A 15,095-nucleotide genomic window follows, 5' to 3' on the forward strand; every position below is an offset into this window, starting at 1 on the left:
GGTGGAAAAGTCGTGCATTTTCAAGAGGGACGGGCTGGGATTTTTTGTTTCATAAAAAGTTACCGTTTAAGAATAACTATGTAAATGGATCTGGCTGAAGGAACCGAAAGTTGCCAAAGGTTGATGTATGAATGAATGCCACGAATGTCATCTTGAGGGGAAATAAATGTGAACCACATTTTCAAAAGACTGCACCTATATTTGAAGGATGCTGGTCATATTGATTGCACTTTATGTAATCCCTGCCTAACCATTGCTCTGTAATTATGAAAGTTAACGTGAATAAAACGCCTTTTCTACGCCCCCCCCCCATCCCGCCCTTGGAACGCCCACCACCCAGCTTCAAGTTTGGTGCAGGTTGCTGGATTTAAACTTGTGAAAATACATGTGCGCTTTCAATGCAATCAGCTTGTGAAATATCCGTGTACAGCAGGCTGCAGTGCTAGTGACCCATTAAAATATCAGAGGACTTGAACAAGTTTATGAATGATCAATCCCATTTCAAAATGGAGGCACCCAGGGAAAAAGAACATTTGCTTTCGTTGAAAGGTTGGTTGGATTTTTTACAGTTTCTTATCATTCTGGTATGAATTTGAATAGTTCAACCATGGAGCTATAAAATAGCTCCATGGTTTAACACACATGTAAAGCTCCATTGTAGTCTTGAGTGTTTTTTTGGATCAGCAAATTAGCGCCTAGCGGGATTGTCGTTGAAAACAGCGAAATGTTGGATTGTGTTTCGACTTTTGCTCCCCTCCTTTTTTTTGTTGGAGCTCCCTGCATGTACACAAGGTGTCCTAAAGATGAATGTCAGACAAGTCGACCGTTGAGACAACTCGACTCGGGACAAGTCGACCGTTGAGACAACTCGACCGTTGAGACAACTCGACCGTTGAGACAGCTCGACTTAATGGAAAGGAATACACGTGGAGCGGAAAAAGTTGCAAAAATATGTGGCAGGACCGCGGTGGCCGTCGCGTCGGGCGGGCACGCCCCGCCCGCGAGGACTGGGCCCGGCCCAGCACGCGGGTACTCCTAGAACTATGAGGCTCTTCTAGGAGTAGCACGCGGGCACGTCGACCGGCGCGGCAACCAGCAAGTGGGCGCACAGGCCCGGCAAAAATGATGTCACCGTGCACGGTACGGCCACGTTGACCGGGGATAAGTGCACGCACAGGCCTGTCAAAAACGATGTCACCGTGCACGGTACGGACAAGTTGACCGGGGATGCACGCACAGGCCCCGGAAAAACGAACGATGTGCACGGACAATCACGCTGCGCTATATCGGCTCTGTTATAACTTATATACAACAAAAAACGCAGCCGCCGTCCAAAATTCCCGGTACTATCCCCAAAACTAGGCCCCAAAACATGCGAGGCGACTTGTCTCAACGGTCGACTTGTCTCAACGGTCGACTTGTCTTTCCATTTATCGCACATACGGTCGAGTTGTCTCAACGGTCGAGTTGTCTCAACGGTCGACTTGTCTGACCCCCCTAAAGATAAGGATTACCAAAAGAAATGATAAGATTCCGTACTGCATTTTTTGTCCATAAAAAGCACCAGTTATGCTAGTGTTGTCTTTAAAAAAGTTAAATATCTTCACTTCTCGTCATCCAATTTCAAAATCGTGGTAGGGGTTGTTTCAAAGCCTCATATAAATTTGGAAAGATTGTTGCAACCTGACGCTACGTCAGCATTAGACCATAACTGGAAATGTCTTTCAGTCCCAGATTCATGTCTTACATACATTTATCATCATTTTTGCAATGACTGACCTTCATTGAGATGATATGTGAAGAAAAATGCAGTGTCAGGTTGTAACATTCTCTCCATAAATTCTGCATGCCTCAGGAATGCATAACAACAGTAAACTTTTTGCAAGTAAGTTGTGTAGTGTTCAATTTTCATCATGCCTTGAGTTTTAGGAAACATTCTGCTTGGATCCAAATTCCTCAAACTCTCGTAATAATGTGTTTCGTAATTTTCTTTTCCTCTTTTTTGTGTTTCACTTTTCAGTCATGAGGTTGACCAAATCTTCATTCATCACTACAAATCCAGTATTATTTGAAGCCAGGGATTTAGCAGGTAAACACTATTGACTTGGTGGTTAAAGGTAACATACAACATTTGCTTTTGCTGTAAATTTCAGAAATAGACGGATTTGGGGGTTAGTATTTTATAGCAAATATTGTTACACTGACCTGTTTAAAGTTTTGTGTTTTTGGATAATTGAGAAACCAAGAAAAAAGTGTTGTTCGGTGTAGTCTGGTTCCCTGACCTTACTTCAGTCGAAACAGAGCAATTTATCGGGAAATTGTCAGGTCAGGGAACCAGACTAGCTGGCTTGCACCCCTTCATGCATGTGTAAACAATTGCAAACAAAATGTGAGGTAACTAAATTTGGTGAATTTTGGGACAGTATTTGAAAAGACTTCTTCATTTTATTGCTTCTATGATTACATTTTCCTACCAGCTGTGGGTTTTCCTTTAATTTTCTGATCTGAATACGGAACAAAAGATTCTTGCTCCTGTTGTATTCATCTAGTCTATGGAATATCCCCTTGCACAGCAAGGGTCTATGATATGCGAGCAGATTTGGCAATTAATTATACAAAATATGACTGCGAGATTCTGACCAACCAGGAGGCGACTTCTGTTGGGTCTTTGGTAACTCGCTGTTTACAAAAAACATGGCAGCCAAATTAACCAATCAACTGCTTAATGTAGTCCACATTATACAAATATTGAGTGGCTCGGAGTGAAATGGGAGGAATATTATCGCAAGGTAAAATCTGGACTTTTCCATTTCACGAGGCGAAGCCGAGTGAACTGGAAAAGTCCAGATTTTACTGAGCGATAATATTCCTCCCATTTCACAATTTAAAGCCACTCAATATTTGTTTTATATAACTGTATATAGATCCTTGTCGTTTGATATGAACTTTTATTTCCCTACAGAATTGATGGGAAATGTATTTCTCTCTTCCTAACCACCCCTTCACGAACATGTTTGAACCCCACTCTGTAGCGCTGGCTCTTCGGAACAATACGTGCAACGCTGAACGTGCACACCAGCATGCCTTTGCACACAAATACCTTGTCTTGGAACAAGAATGATCCTTACTGTTCAATAGTATTTCCCATTCCCCATGGGTGGATAGTACTTTTTGAGACCCGGCGTGAATGGGAGTAATAACGAATGTCACGTGATGTGAGTTCCACCAATCAAATTACAAGGATATGTATGTCGGTAACATAATTCTGATTGAAATGAAGTCACAATTTCTAAAGCCGACTCCGATTGGCTGGCACGCGGAGTCACATAAAATGTGCATTGCTCACATATGTCAGACGTTGGTTTACGGAGAAGGCTCCGTTGGACCATGGGTGATACTCAGACTAGTATTCTTCAGAGTGCGAAAACAAAACCTAAATGGAGTTAGGTTTAATGGATTTTATTTTGTCATCTTAGGTGGTCCATCAGGAAGCATGGTCAGGGATATCTCTCCCCATCTGGGCCTGCCCGCTGGCTTGGAGCATTTTGGCGTCGGGGAACTACTCATGCTTCCCCAGAACTTTGGGTGAGAAAATGTCAGTTCAGTTCCTTAACTCCTGAACCCTGCCAGATACACAACACGGTGCATCAGGTCAAAAAGTCTGTGGGACCTTGCTGAGCAGGACCTTGCTTAGCATTGAGCTATCTACACCAGTGCATAAGCGGCCAATAAGTGGAGTGCTGTGGCCTCGTGGTTAAGGGCACTGGATTCGTGGTCTGTGGGTAAAGCTGCAGGTTGTGGGTTCGAGTCCAGCCGGGGTCATTGTGCATGTGCCCTTGGGCAAGGCACTTTGTCACTAATTGCTTCTCTCCACCCAGGAGTAAATGGGTACCTGTGAGGGCAGAGATGGTTATTGTGATTGAATAAGCTTGCTTGCGCCTAACAGGCTGCATCGAGCTGTATACTCCCCAGGGAGCTGAGATGGTATTTGGAATGTTTAATTGGCCCAATGATCAGGGGTAATAATAATACTGTAAGCGCTGTGATTTAGTTTACTAATAAAAGCGTTCTTTAAATGCTGATTATTATTATTAATAAGCCTCTGTACTGATGACGTCACACTTTGTTTACATGTGCACTTTCCTATGGAGCCAGTGGGGGCCCACGGTCCACTGAGCACCATAGGAAAGCACACACGTAATCCAAGTGTGACGTCATCAGTACAGAGGCTTATTCTGAACCAATGAGATCTAGTCCCATTGAACAAATGCCACAGTTGTATCGTGCTGTAGCTAGTGACCACAGACTCTGAGACAGTTAGGCCTTGAGATTTGAGACCTGATGGGTCTTGCTACACTGATGAGCAGGCTTGTCATTTTCACAAGTGCTAGATATTGCTGCATTTACCATGGTTTGTATCCAAAATACTCTAGGGGGTTCGGGTTAATGCCCGTACTCATCAGAATGGCAATATCACTATGATAAACAAATTGATGTATCAAATGAAGAACCAAGTATGTCTTTTATGTAGCATGTGAAAAAATAATATGTAGAACAAGTTCTTGAGACTCGTTTTAATGGGATCTGGTCAAGACTACTCATTATGATTGTATTATTCTAACCCATAGGAGCATCTACCTAGGAGAGACCTTTTCTAGCTACGTCAGTGTCCATAATGACAGCAGTCACGTCGTCAAAGAAATCCAACTCAAGACAGACCTGCAGACCAGCTCGCAGCGACTGACTCTGTCCGGTTCGGGGACGACGCCCCACTCCGAGCTCTCACCAGCACAGTGCATCGATGAGGTCATACACCATGAAGTCAAAGAACTCGGCACACACATGTGAGTTCCTGTAGTACGCAATTGTTAATAATTTAGTATTCAAATAGTATTCGGTTGTTCAAATTTGGATTGAATTGAGTGTTTGAATATTTGAAATGCGTCAAATGAGTTTTACATGTGCCAGCCTCAATGTGTGTTCTGGTTGGGAATTAAAGGGGCACTAACTAGTTCCTGAAATCCCCGAAAATTTTATGTTTTGGATTGTTTACTTAGCTTATTTCAAACATCTGGTTGAAAGGAAACCAACCTAATGTCTTACCGTTCCCGAGAAAAGACGAAAAACAATCGCTTGTTTACATCAGACATGACAGAGTGCGAATACGCTTTTCGTGTCGTTCTCAGCATACGATATACGTTGTGTGTCTCGGGAATCACCAATGCAAAAAAAAAGGGGTTTCTTCAACGTCCGCAAAAGGCGAATACTTTATGAATGAAATACACAACTAGCATCCAAACAGCTCGAATTGATGGGGTCGCAAAAGTGGACCCTGAAATTCGTTCTCGCACGCATAATGCAGGAATAACACAAAAACGCCCAGTTTTGAAACCTAGTTATATGGGTGTTTATATCCTACTTTTAAATGTTCTTTCCGATTATCATCATCTCATTCAAAGCGCGTTTTGTAGCCCAATTGGGCTGTTCCAGGACCTAGTGTCCCTTTAACCCTCCTATGCAAACATACATTCTGTGCCAAGTTGTCCTTTCAGTCAAATCAATCATTGACTTGTTTTCAACAGTTAAGAGCTCCCAGCCTACATAAAGCACGATTGACTGGCTGTGACTGTTAATGTAACACGTACGATACAGCTTTGCTTTGACTGTGGGTAATTGATAAGCCAGCTGTGCCCACAACTTGCCTGCTTTGTCTGTTCATGGTCTGTTGACTGAGTTTGACTAGTCACAGTGCTTGCTTGACATATGATCTGACTGCTGGTGACTGGTCTGTGTTAAAAGTATAGCAGGGGACGTGGATGGACATTTTGACTGTCTGTGACTGTTTAAATAGCAGGAGGGAGGATTAAACAGACTGCCAATTGGGACTGGAATTGCACCTGCACCTTTGATAGAGATAAGTGGAAGATGATGACATTCACCTTGATTTTTTTTAGAATTAGCATTTTAAAGTCTTGTACCGCCACTTATTCTTCTTGCTATTTTAGTTTGGTCTGCGCCGTTAGTTACACCACACCATCCGGGGAAAACATGTACTTCAGAAAGTTCTTTAAATTCCAGGTGAGAAACTCACAGGTACCCATATGTACTCCTTGAGTGGGAAGAGGCAATTGTAGTAAAGTGTCTTGCCCAAGAACACAAACAGCATGATTCCTATCAGCATTAGCCCCTCTATCTCCAAGTCTACAGGCCGGTTCATACTTCATGCAAATGCAATGCGAATTTGACGTCACAAAGCATTCGCTGCGAAATTTGCCAGAGTTGAAATGTGTTCAACTTTTGCGAATTCGCAACGCGAAAACTTGCCCTGACTTTACAAATTTACGTTTGCGTTCGCTTTTGCGCCGAGTATGAACCGGCCTTAATTAACCCTAACCCACCTCACTCCAAAATCCTCCTGGCGGTTTTTGAGGATTCTAGAGGATTGAGGATGAATGGTGATTTAATCAAATGAGGATTCTGGAGGATTGAGGATGAATGGTGATTGAAGCACATGAGGATTTTGGAGGATTGAGGATGAATGCATTTTGAGGCAGGACTGTCTGATGATTTTGAAGGATGTGGCGTTGGTTATCCTTCATTTAAACACGAGTGCAAAATTTTGGGATGAGGAGGATTTTGGAGGATTGACGATGAATGCATTTTGAGGTAGGACTTTCTGACAATTTTGAAAATGTTTGGCAGAGTTGCAAAAATTTGGAGGATTTTGGAGGATTGAGGATGGTTCTTAGCAAAAAGGGCCTAGGGGGTTAGGGTTAAGACGTGGTCATTGCAATATGGAATATTATTTTGGGTAATATAAAGTTTAGTATTGGATTTCTTGGAATTTCACAGGCCCTCTAGTTCAGTGTTTTTGAGGCCCCATGAGGAAAAAAAGGCAAGCAAGCTTACTCAGGTGGACTCCCTGCTTCTTAAAGATTTTAACTGAATAATTCCTTTCAGGTTTTGAAACCCCTAGATGTCAAGACAAAGTTCTACAATGCAGAGGTAACCTTTGAACTCAACATTCATTATCTATTCATTTATTCACCCACTGTTTCATATTCATCCTGTGGACGAATGAGCATGCACTTTTTTTATGTTGACTAAATCTGGTGGCCACACGCAGAGGTTGCATGCTGTCACCAAATGCTCTTTTGCTCCATCGGTGTGGGTACAACTTGCCAAAAAGTATCTACAAATTAATTTAAGAACAATCTCGACGTGCATTTGAGCATGGTGTCATCATAGCAATTTTCTTGTGGACACTGGATTAGTCTGCACAGGTTGTGTATTTCTTTCCAAATTATTTTCTTTCCAAATTATCTGCCATTCAGTTGCATTGCTCAAAGTTAATAGTTTGTTTTGATAGTTCTGTAAGTTTTTGATTATTTTTCTGTTTTTCTTTATATATTTTATTTATTTTTACTTCAAAACAATTTGTCAATTTTAATGAGGGGCCAATCGTAAAATGAATTCACACAAAATTGCTTAAAACATGAGAGCCAAGATGCAGTTTTAAGCATTGAAGCTAAGTATAAGGTATAAACAGAATATACTGACATTTTAAGTACAAAAATTCTACATAACATGATTCATTTGCCTTGTTTCATATTTCATTTTTTTATGTTTTCATTTCTTTGAAAATATCTCTCAATTGGTTATTAATAAACACACAAATTTATAGTGCAGGATGCTATATTCTGTGTGTAAATAATACAGTGAACAACTCATAAGCAAGTACACCATGAAAAAAAATCACTATACAAAATTTGTATGGACATTCAGTCCGATTTGAAATTGAAGCATCAATTGGATATGAATAAATTGTCATGAAATAATTACAGAATTTTTACTCCATTAAAAAAAAAACATTTCCCCCCTATTTTTGACCTTTGCTTTTCATGAAAGTTCGATGCTGTTAGACGCATGGTGAAGGTAGTGTTGCACATGCGTGCTTTGTTAATTTGCTTTGAACAACTAACAAGAACCTAACTAATTCTCATTTTCAATTACTTCCCCTTTAACATGTCTACAAGTTGGTTTATAAGGTTTTGCCCTTGGTCATTGTATTGCAATAAATTCTTTTAAGTTTTCTTAAGTGAACATGTTGTTTTGGCCAATGTTAAAGGTAATATACAGCACTGGCAAACATCAAAAAACTAAACTACCAAGATACTATGAAATACCTTACTTGACTGTAAGTGAATAATAGGCTCAAGCATCCTGAGAAATCATGGCACCTTGTATGCTGTCATTTTCAAGAAAAGTGGAAATTTTGTATCAATTTCCAAATTTCTAACGATGGTCAGCCAACCATCATTGCAAAATAGCTGGCTTTTTTTTTAATACTGCCCCTAATTTACTATGTACCAAATTTAGTTAGTCCACATTTTGTTTGCAATCGGTTGCACATCCATGAATGGGGGTGCAAGCCAGCTAGTCTGGTTCCCTGACCTGACAATTCCCCGACGTCAATAGATTGCTCCCTTTCATCTGAAGTAGGATCAGGGAATCAGACTGCAAGAACAAAAGTTTTTGCTTGGTTTTCCAGCATCTACGAACACAAAACTTTGAACAGGTCAGTGACACAACATTTGCTATAAAATACTAATCCCCAAATCCATCCATTTCTGAATATTCAGCAAAAGCAAATGTTGTATATTACCTTATAAAAGACATGCAATGAAGAATTTCTCATAAAATAAACGAAACATTTTAAATGTATTTATCTGCCAACTTATTAGATAGATTAATAACTCTTTTGTTGACAGCAATATTGTTTCACTGTCAAAAATATGTTGATCTTATTTTATCGTACGTGTAGTTGATGAAGTTTTGCTATTGTTGCTAACCGTATTATTTTTTTTTGCAAATTGTACATGTGTTCTGCATGTGACATTGTCCGTGGCCTATGTATTCATCGTGAACTGCCGCACACCTTGGTTGTGTGTATGTATGCTTGAGCAGGACTATGTAGTAAGTGTGCTCCTTAATTGTAACAGTTTGCTAGTTATTAACCATAAGGACGAAAATCAAAGTGCCCGTCGTGTGTTAGGTATAGTGCGCACTGTGTGGTGCTTAAAAATCAGTTGTTTAAAAAAAATCAGTTTGCATATGGCCACATACATGTATCTTTATCCTCACATCATCACCGTTTTTGACGAAGTGACGAATCCGTCCAAAACTGAGATTTTAAGCAATCTGAAATTTTTGGATATTCTAACATTTTATGATGTCCTCTACAATGATTACCAAATTTTTGAGACGCAAAATTCCATCTTTCGTTAATTACGCTAATTACACAAAGCTATGAAAGTGCAACAAACTCACTTTTTCGTTTTGATAAAGTCGCATAGTCTCATTGATTTTACACTATATTTAGCTTTATGATATCGAAGCCTCCACGATTTGCATTTTGACAAATCTGCTTTCTAAAATATATACATTTTATATACGCAAGCATGCTGTGTACAACATATGCTACATTTTTGTGACGAAGTGCATTTTCTGTTTTGACGAAGTGACGAATATCTTTAGTAATTATTGTCTTCTAAGGAAACATGATTTTATGTAAACAGAAACTTTTAGGGGGCTATTTACCTACTGCGCTATTGCATCAGTTATATATTTTTCAATTCTGGGGGAGAAATATAAGCCAAAGTGCAATTTGAAAAATCGACCAACTTCAAACACAATTTTCTCAAAACTCGGTTTTGCAGCCACGTTCACAGATTTGTCACTTCGTCAAAATGGTGATGATATGTACAGTGCATATGTTAGTGCACCTATTGCAAGCAGAACTTGTAATGTGCATGCATGAATAAATTAAATTGAATTTAACTAACCCAGCATGAGATAGTCACAACTCCAAATGCGCTGCCCCTTCTCTGACTCTACACACCAACTGGACGGTGGTCATGTTAGTGAATATAAGTCGCTAGGATGTCATCTTGAGAGCCCTAAAAGGTGTACAAATCTCTGCATCAAATTATATTATATTGTGCTATACTATATGGACTGAATGTGGCGGCGGCCATATTGGGGTGCCAAATCATGACTTATTGTAGGGGCTTCTCTTCTTGTGCTTGATGTTGAGTGTGTGTTATCCTGTTTACTATAGGGTGCGTTTAAGTAGCTCACCCAGATCGACTCAGGTAAAGGCAGACTGGTTAGCCACAACCGCCGGACTAATGGAACGTTGAACCGCGGACCATCACGGTCCTCACGTGATGCCCGTAGCCGTGGCCATAGCCACTGACAAAACCCTGTTTCGGACTGGGTCTTACTTTGAGATTTACTCTTTTTTTTCAGTCAGTGACAAAACTCAAAAAGGTTTGGCTGGACTTACAGCCTCAACAGTCGCAATGAACTCAACAAATGATTACCTTTAGACTTCAAATGCAGTTAATTTTCAAGTTCACTTGAGATTTCCGCTGTCCAGCTGCCATATTTGTCCGTTTCTTGGAATGATCAATGCATGCGTGACGTATTTCCACCAGTGACTCTGTTCCGCGAGCAGGTTCTGTGGTGGCTGACCTGGGTGAGCCCTGAGAATGACGTCAGAGCTAATCAAATGACACGGGGCGTAACCTGTGTCGACCTGGGTGAGCTAAACAAACACACCCAATTACAGATCAGTGTCTGATCCCATTCTGTAATTATGTAACTTTTGTACTATTTGAAAAGATGATTCGTATTTTCACCGGACAAATGCTCTTTGTTTCTGCTAAGTCCGACGAGGTGTACCTGGAAGCTCAAATACAGAACATCACTCAGTCACCAATGGTCATGGAAAGAGTGTTACTGGAACCCACTGCCGAGTACACAGTCAAGGAACTGAACGTGATAGAACCAGACAACAAAAGGTATCAGTAGGCTGGTGCCTTTGTCCTGAAAATTCAAACTTGTTCGATAACCACTCACAATTTGCATTATTAGCCCGAGCTCCTGTGATAATTTCATCAGAAATCTCCATAATCCTTCCATCTTCAGGACTTGCAGGAACAAAATGACAGATTGTTCTACTTTAACTTGAAGGGGGCATTATTATAACCCTAACCTTCCCAAATACTCCACAATCCTCTTTGCAAAATGGAGGATTTTGCATCATTGAGGATATATGGCGAACATGTGTGCCTGATTTTGGAGGATGCACTGTGTCATGGTCTTTGACGGGACCTTGTGTTGTTTATTCTCAGCCGTGCATAAGATTAGGCCTAAAAAATACTTGAAATCCTCTGCACTGCTCCAGGAAGTCACTGGCTCTGCCTCAACACACTGACAGTGATTGCTGAAGGATTTTGCAGGATTGAGGCAGTAGTCACCCCTCTAAGCCACATTCAAGATATAATGGAGGACTTTGCGCAGGAACGGATTGCCCATCTCTCTTACAAAACGATTGGGCCAGACTCAATGTAATGCTGCTCCTGTGGGAGGATTGCCACACCTCCTCCACAGCGAGTCTGTTACCTTCCCAGCATTGAATAATGCGGTACCCATTTAACACCTGGGTTTAGAGGAGTAACTGAGGTAAAGCGCCTTACTCAAGGGCACAACACGCATGGCCGACGGGGCTCGAACCCACAATCCCACGATCATGGGGCCTGTGCTCTACCGCTAGACCACACGTGCCCAACAATTTTGTACTTTGAGATATTACTATTACTACAACTCCTGTGTCTTGTTTTTGGCAGCAGCTCAGAAACAACGTTTGGCAGTTTCAGCTACCTGAACCCCCTAGACACCAGGCAGTACCTGTACTGTCTGAAGGCCAAGCCCTTGCCGGGCTCCGACAAGCCTGCCGTCATCAAGGGGGTGTCCAACATCGGCAAGCTGGACATAGTCTGGAAGACCAGCATGGGAGAGAGAGGCCGGCTACAGACCAGTCAGTTACAGAGAATGGTAAGAATAGCAGGAGAATTGTAAGAATGTAAGGAGAATTGTACTCTCTTTCCTAATACCCGCAAAACCCTCATTTCGACCTCTTCCCAGATCTGTCTCATTTTGCCAAAGTGTCGCACATACTACAGGGTGAGTCAAAATGATCTGGACCCAAGTTCATATGCAAACCCCCAATGTTTGATAAAAGCAGAATCCTATGAAGCCATAGACTTGTTACTTATTTCTATCCTAAAGTGTGTCCCGTTATGGGTTCCGTGCGCCAACAAAAGAGGGCGCTTTTTTACCCTTTCGAGAGCTCCGTGGACGGGACACACAGCGTGAGCGTACCAGACTGTAATGGTTCATGCGCAAAGTACTCACGACTTCCTGAATATGCAACACCTATTAGCCACAGCGTCTTCGCATGAGCATTACGCGTCATCGGCGCGCGAATACGTTCGATTTTAACTTGCAATGGTCTCCCAGACTAATCCCGCCCCCGATAACTTTGGATCATTCAAAAATGCCCAGTGAAAGGACCAAAACCAGTCTAGGTCTCCCCCAACTCTCCTTTTCTGGCCGGTGAAGGAGAACTTGTGCACGGAGCCCATACCAGTTCAGAATTAGTTGGTAATTGCACTATTTGCTTTTTAATGCGAATTTCATTTCATGCCTCTAGTGATTTTGTGAAAGTGAATTTTTGGCCAGTCTTTTTTCACATTATGTCTTGGTTTTGACCTATTCATTTTAGGCCCCTGGGTATGGTGATGTCAAACTGAACGTGACCGGGGTACCAGACTCCATCACCATAGAGAAACCATTCCAGATCCAGTGCAGAATCACAAGCTGCTGGTAAGAAAAGTATTTAGACATCTTGGATTCTTTGTGTCAAACGCAACGTTTGGAGCTGCTAAACATAGTGCAAGATGTTCTTGCAGGGGTAATTTCACGCATCAGCTCAAGTGTCCCGATAGAGGCGTTCTGTTCCACGAACCAGACTCGGTCGACGAACCGCACGCAAAGAACGCCTTGGGAATCTTGCAGTGGAATAGGGCGTGACCTAATATGCACAATTTTAACAGTTGAGTGAAAAGAACAATTGTGCATGCGCACTGGTGGAAAAAACATACTGGTTAGAAAACCGTTACTCAGGTAACATAGGCCAACATGTGCATTCTAGTAGGCATGTAGCTGCCATGACACATACACGAGGTGCTGATCTTGTAGATTAATCGAATCAGGGCCACATTCAACATGTGTGGTTTTTTTTTTTAACTTTCCAAGGCCCAGTTTCTTTGTGGTAAAATTGTGGGCTTCGTCCATGCCATTGTAGTAGGCAAAGATTGTAGTAGGCAAAGATTGCAGTAGGCAAAGATCATATAGCACACCGCACAGTAGGTAGTAGGCAAGTCTTCAAAGCTGTGACGGATGGCAAAAAACTGTGAGAAAAACACAGAGCCAACACCCAGTGCTGGGTCGGCATGATTGTGACCAGCACAGGTAGTGACCATTATGCCATTTGATAAAGAATTTGCGGTTAGTTTATGTGAAAACAAGAACTACTGTCCAGTTTACAATGCACAGTGTGGTTGCTAACCAAACGCTTGCCTACTGCAATGGTGGCTGTTGGTCATGTCATACTTTGACGTAATATGTTCGGAACCTATTGTCTGCAACATTGAATTTCTGCTGGTTCTTCCATTACTACACAAACTCACAAAAGAGATGCCACATGGTGAAACGGCAAACTTACTCCTATTTCTTTTTTCGCCTCCAGTGAGCGCACAATGGACCTGAAGCTAGTCCTGAACAACACCGAGAACGGACTGATGTGGCTGGGCGTGTCCGGCCGGCAGCTGGGCAAACTGGGCCCAGGGGGAAGCATGGATATTGAGCTGACTCTGCTGGCAACAATCCCTGGATTACAGGTGTGTGGTACTGCTGGTATATAGGCTTTATTCACGTGTCGGCCATGTTAAATTGAAAGCGAGGTAAAATCTTCAATTTTGGAACTTGCGAATAGAAATGAAAGCTATGAATAAAATTAATTACAAATTAATACCAGTCTGCTCTGATGAATAATAAAAAAATTGTGATGACACATACGCTAATGTTTTTAGCTGCATTGAAAAAGAAATTGAAAATGAGGCTTGGAATGCATAAATAGTCTGGCACCATCCCATTCAACAGTTGACAATTTATAAAATACATTCAGGGAACACGATCAAACATGGCTTCCTCGTGAATAAGGTATATACTTCCTGCAGACACGGGTGTCACCAGAGGGGGGTGTGGGTTTGGGGGAGTCAACCACCCCTTCCCTCCCCCCCCCCCCCATTAATAATTTTTTCCGGTAAAGTCGTCGTTTTGTCAGGAGGATCATGTGTCTTTTGGCAAATATGCCTCAACGAATAACACCACCTGTATTGTCCATTAGTGTCCAAGATTGTCCACTTCGAACGACGCCCTTAATGGTAAGAATGTGTCCAGCATTGCACAAGTATCGTAATGGATGTGTATAATATGTACAGGGATTTTATTTCTTAATTGTGACTCCTTTTCTTTTCAGAGTGTGTCAGGTTTGCGACTAACAGACACTTACCTCAAGAGAACGTATGAGCATGATGACGTGGCCCAGATATTCGTCTACTCTGAGCAGCTTGTCGGTGCATGAATAAACTCCCCTACAGCTCTTTGCCAAAGCCAAATTCTGCATTTCCTGCTGAAAAATAAATTATTTATACACCCCACTTCACAATGCGTTGCTGGCAAATTGAAGAAATATCCTTCCAGCATTTGCTGGCGAAAGAGTGCATGAGGCTTTCCCTTGTACGCTTGTAAGGTTAGGTGTATCAACACTATAGCTCTGGAGTGTTGCTTACAATTGTGTTTGCTCCAATTGAACCATGCTTGTCCTTACAGTTATTGAAGATGAGATTGGCAATGTAAAAAAAGTCTGAAAATTGGCGTAAAAGTGTAAAAGATGCATTTCTTTTATGCTGATAATTTCTTTGTGTCAGATTCAAAAAGTCTAATTTCAGATATGTCTGAAAAATCTCATGCGTATTTATACACATGTATCTATTCATAATAAATAATAAAAAACATTTTGCGGGAGACTAATTGTCCTTACTTTCAGCAGAAACTAAATTGCGAAGGACGCAGCTACATTGTGGCCAAGCCGAATGCATGTAAAGGCGCCTTAGGCTGCCGCA

General features: G+C 41.6%; 1 protein-coding gene across 4 annotated transcripts; it reads left to right on the plus strand.

Moving 5' to 3' along the window:
* Nucleotides 1-505: 505 nt before the first annotated feature.
* LOC119722350 (trafficking protein particle complex subunit 13-like) lies at nucleotides 506-15,095 on the plus strand. 4 transcript variants are annotated; one of them, XM_038192413.1, is made up of 12 exons: nucleotides 506-549; nucleotides 2,021-2,089; nucleotides 3,477-3,585; nucleotides 4,629-4,844; nucleotides 6,006-6,078; nucleotides 6,961-7,005; nucleotides 8,968-8,976; nucleotides 10,732-10,865; nucleotides 11,694-11,901; nucleotides 12,632-12,732; nucleotides 13,658-13,808; nucleotides 14,450-15,095. In XM_038192413.1, exons 1-12 carry the CDS (start codon nucleotides 507-509, stop codon nucleotides 14,552-14,554), a joined length of 1,263 nt encoding a protein of 420 aa, XP_038048341.1. In that variant the 5' UTR covers nucleotide 506; the 3' UTR covers nucleotides 14,555-15,095. The 4 variants fall into 4 exon arrangements, with proteins under 4 accessions (XP_038048341.1, XP_038048342.1, XP_038048343.1 ...); XM_038192414.1 differs by having other exon boundaries at nucleotides 11,697-11,901; XM_038192415.1 differs by lacking the exon at nucleotides 8,968-8,976.

Source organism: Patiria miniata, unplaced genomic scaffold (genome assembly GCF_015706575.1).
Source record: "Patiria miniata isolate m_02_andy unplaced genomic scaffold, ASM1570657v1 HiC_scaffold_15, whole genome shotgun sequence".
NCBI classification, from domain to species: Eukaryota; Metazoa; Echinodermata; class Asteroidea; order Valvatida; family Asterinidae; genus Patiria; species Patiria miniata.

Bases quoted from the DNA above. Each gene is read 5' to 3' on its own strand.
- LOC119722350 (XM_038192413.1), top strand. From the start codon at position 507: ATGGAGGCACCCAGGGAAAAAGAACATTTGCTTTCGTTGAAAG. The intron at 550-2,020 runs GTTGGTTGGATT...TTCACTTTTCAG, and splicing joins ACATTTGCTTTCGTTGAAAG to TCATGAGGTTGACCAAATCT. The intron at 10,866-11,693 runs GTATCAGTAGGC...TGTTTTTGGCAG, and splicing joins ATAGAACCAGACAACAAAAG to CAGCTCAGAAACAACGTTTG.